This window comes from Perkinsus marinus (genome assembly GCF_000006405.1).
Source record: "Perkinsus marinus ATCC 50983 genomic scaffold scf_1104296944428, whole genome shotgun sequence".
NCBI lineage: Eukaryota > Perkinsozoa > Perkinsida > Perkinsidae > Perkinsus > Perkinsus marinus.
Genome location: NW_003211397.1, coordinates 498,493 through 502,624, shown reverse-complemented (window position 1 = coordinate 502,624; position 4,132 = coordinate 498,493). Strand labels below are relative to the sequence as shown.

At 43.5% G+C, this 4,132-nt stretch overlaps 1 protein-coding gene across 1 annotated transcript in view; it reads left to right on the top strand.

The window, feature by feature from the left end:
* Window positions 1-2,219, top strand: part of Pmar_PMAR019181 (hypothetical protein) — a gene marked incomplete at both ends in the record, with an annotated part of 9,349 nt that extends 7,130 nt beyond the window's left edge. Inside the window, 11 exons of the mRNA XM_002780235.1 lie at window positions 156-240; window positions 284-441; window positions 496-644; window positions 824-903; window positions 966-1,083; window positions 1,412-1,505; window positions 1,552-1,609; window positions 1,655-1,741; window positions 1,787-1,849; window positions 1,893-2,015; window positions 2,058-2,219. Of these exons, the coding sequence (XP_002780281.1) occupies window positions 156-240; window positions 284-441; window positions 496-644; window positions 824-903; window positions 966-1,083; window positions 1,412-1,505; window positions 1,552-1,609; window positions 1,655-1,741; window positions 1,787-1,849; window positions 1,893-2,015; window positions 2,058-2,219 (1,177 nt within the window). The remainder of the gene's footprint in view (window positions 1-155; window positions 241-283; window positions 442-495; window positions 645-823; window positions 904-965; window positions 1,084-1,411; window positions 1,506-1,551; window positions 1,610-1,654; window positions 1,742-1,786; window positions 1,850-1,892; window positions 2,016-2,057) is intronic.
* Window positions 2,220-4,132: the final 1,913 nt, after the last annotated feature.

The window sequence follows — 4,132 nt, the reverse complement described above, 5'->3', positions numbered from 1 at the left end:
TTGAGAGGTGACACACGTTCAGTGTTGCTGGAATGTATGGTCACTTAGTAGTTATAGAAATTCATACTGTAGTATAAACTTTATACACGACATCGGGTAAATGTTGCCGAACCTTGCAAGATTTCCCGCAAAATTTTAACCTCCTTTTTCTATAGATATGCCGTGGAACTCTCAGAGGAGCACGCGAAATACTTTGCTGCTCTTGATGAAGTAAAAGCGAGAGAAGCGAGGGTTTCTGAGGTGAGCTGAGATGATACGAGGGCGGGTATGTGTGTGGCATTAGATAGAGAAGATGGTGGAAAAAGAAGAGGAGAAACTTCAACAACAGCAAGCACTTTACGATTCAGTTCGAGCAGATAGGAATTTGTATTCTAAGAGCTTGATCGATTGCAACGCGGAAATCGAGGAAATGAAGAGAAAGTTTAAAATAGCATTTCACAGGTTATCAGACTGGACACTGCTGAGGAGGAGTTTTTGATATTTTGTGTGAATTAGGATTGAGCAAGTGAACAGTGAAGTGAGGAAAAAAGAGGCGAAAATTGTGAATGTGGATCTCGAGAGAACGAGAATTGCCCGAGGAAATGATAGAATTAAAGAAAGCCTCGACAGTGGCTTGGAAAGAATACAAGGACTTAAATGCATTGGTAACCTTTAAGAAAGAATGATATGGTTTTATTGGAGTTTCACCACTCTAGTGATATGAAAAACAATAGTGAAAAATATATTTCACGACTACTGCATATCACCGCGAATATCGCGTTTTTCACAGGGTATTACGCCACTTCATGTGAAACGTGTGAAACTTCATTGATTGTTGGTTCAGTTGATGTACAAAAAGGAGAATCTGAGAAACTCAAAGTGGTTATGGAAGAGGCAGAAGGGGAGGTGACCAATTACGAGAAGGTGAGAGTCCGGACCTGTTTTGTATCTTCCGTGGGAGGACCTAAGATACTCTCCTCTTGTAGGCGCTCGAATCGGTGGTGTCAGAGCGTGAACTGCTCGAAAAGCAACTGTCGAACCGTGAGGCTGAGGTGAAGAAGATGTATGAGAAAATACGTCTGCTGGAATCCGACTTGCGTCAAGGTGAGATGATGGGAAATTATTGCCAACATGTGAGATTTGGTAATCCCTACCTTTTTCTGCGCTTCACTAAGCGTCGTAGGCAGTGTTGGGATGTATGTTTGATTCCTTCACTATATTGGAGTTTCACCATCCTAGTGATATGGAAAACGCTAGTGAAAAATATATTCCACGATGACGTTTTTTACAGAGTATTACGCCACTTCACGTAAAACGGGTCGCGAAACTCCATTATGAATAATCGCACACAAAAGATACGATAACTCTATCATACTTCGTCAATAACACATGATTAGTTTACTATGTGCATATTTTCCTACACTACCTATAGGAGACACTACATTCAATGGCCTGTTGAAAGATCGTCGGGGTGTTGATCGACAACTACTTGCATTGCGAAGAGAAATAAATGATATGAAACTAGAGTGAGCTATTCTGTTGGCATTATTAATAACAAATTTTGCATTTTAGAGTTGCCGAAGGGAAATCACTGTTTCAACAGAAGATGCGTTTGAGCAAAGAAATACAGGTATGGTTGCTGTTGGGGATGTGCTCAATGTTTTCCTCATATCAGGCGGAGGTTCTCAAGTGCAGTAAGCTCCAACAGGAGCTTGAGAAACCGATGAATATTCACCGTTGGCGAAGACTCGAGAGTTCGGACGTGAGTGCTTGTAGGTCTCAATTCTCGAAATGGAAGTGGTTTCAGTTGAAGACATTTGAGGCGTTGAAGAGGATTCGTGAATTGCAGCATAGACTGATTCAAGCACAGGTGAACATTTCGTTATTGGAATTATTGAATACATTCATGACAGGAGAAAGTTGTTGAGAAAGAGAAGGAAATCAGCAAAAAAGAGTCGGAATTCATGTCACTGAAAACCGCGCTGCAGAGGCAACCTGGACCAGAGATCCATGACCAGATACTGCTACTTCAACAAGTGAGCAAAGACGTGGTTTATGTGATTGAACGTGTGCTGTAGGCGGTGAAGGATAAGCAAGGTCAGCTGACGGCACTTGAGAGGAGCATGAGAGGGTTCCGAGAGCAATGTGATGAGAACAGCGCTGAGGTGAAGAGACTGGAGAAGCAGAGGAAGGAAATGAATGACGAGTTTATCGAGAAGTGTAAGGACGATATGGCCTGAGTCGACTGTATAGTCTTTAGTTGTTCAGCACGACAGCCCCTATCGGCGAGAAATCATTTATTGTCCTCACAAGAGCTTAGTGTGGAGGAAGATTCATCAACTTCCGGGCTCGTCGTTGGTTCTTGATGGACGCACTACGTCTAAGGGAGCGATAATAACATGTTCATACACGTCCTTTCCAACACACTATATGCCGATACGCATATGTTGAGTTGTAGCAAGAGTACATGGACGAATGGAGTGGCTGCACAGCTCGTACTGGGAATCTTAGAAACGGCCTTTCTAACGATATTTCTGGACGGGATAGAAGTTCATTTTCGTTCTCGTGAGGTATTATGGAGCTTTCGAGGAGCTTATGTGCAGGCAGAGTGGAAGATATCGAGCTGTGTGAGTTTTCTCTTGGTGTTCACAATTTCTTAAATATTGCACATCCTACAGAGTTGAGTCCCACACAAGTCAAGGAAAGATATGTAAAAATAGAGTGACCTGAATGGCGACACCGCTTGCCGTGTCACTCGCGTCGTCCATCATTACTCACAGAAGACTCGAATATTGGAGTACCTCAAGAGTGAGCTTAAACGATAGACTGAGAGAAGTCCTTAGATCTCAATCTAATCAGTCCTTAGATCTTAGATTGATATCAGTCAGCTCGGGGACTATTTGGAGAACTGTTAAATCGACTTTCCACTCACAATAATGAACGACTCAGCCCAATCAGGAATCTGTGCTCCCTCAAGTTGGCTGTTTCATAAGTAAACTGGTAGTTATCATAACTTATGATGGGAGTGAAACATGAAGGGATACTATTATGAACAATTCTCTTCCTGTTGATGTATAGCATTAGATCAGGAGCGGAGTTATAGATCTACTCCTCCAGTAAAAGTCGGTATTTTGAGGCGCAATTTTTAAACGTGTATGCTAAGAATATGTGGAGAAAACTTTTTACCAATCTTCGACTTCTCACTAACTACGAAGAGTTAGGCCCTTCTGAAACTTGGAGGTCATATCAGGTAAAGCATAAGTACATACCTCCCTGAGCCGCAAGATGATACTCGTTGTGGTGGCTGTGCACGAGTCGAAAACCGGATAGGCTAAGAATATGTGGAGGGGTGGGTGTATTTGGCGGATGCGGCCGTTATGAATGAAGACTACGATATTCAGGAATCTCTTCAGTGAACGGGGCCGCAATGCCTGAGGACTATACTATTTAGGAATCTATTTGGTGAATGGGGCCGCTATGCCTGAGGACTATTCTATTTAGGAATCTATTTGGTGAATGGGGCCGCTATGCCGGTGGTCAGACTTCCACATAAGAGAGTGGAGATATCAATTTGGTGATTGAGCTCACATGAGGGCAGCATATCAGGGAAAAGGCACCTCAGCTAAGCTGAGTCAGCTTAGGGAGGTGCCGTTTCTTGGAAAGAGGAACTTCAATCCCGCCGCCGCCGCCGATGAGGACACCAACTCAAAGGCACAGCTTCGGCTCGTCAAAGTAGTCCATCACTCCACCTTCTCAAATACTATGTAACTAGGCCGTCCACAGTAGTCACGTTATGGAACCGCAGCAACAGAGATGAGGTTCTCTTGCTGTTCATCCGAGGGAGGTCTCTGGACGGCAATGCGCCCTCCTTGAACTATCAAGTTCGTTCTCCCGCCTATCACGATCGACATCATGGTTGGTAAACTGACTTGTCCCATTGGCTCCAGAATGAGTCATTTGCAGACGCGTCCATGTTGAAGAAAGCTGAACACAACACCAGTTCATATTAACTATTCTCCAGGCCTTTGAGGCTCAACTGATAGAAAGATTAACGAAGTCGGATTATGTCGGTTCCGAAAAAGCACGCAGAAAAAATATGTCAGATTCCGTATCTTTTGTTCAATCTTTCTCGGGAGCCTCCTTATCGTAACCA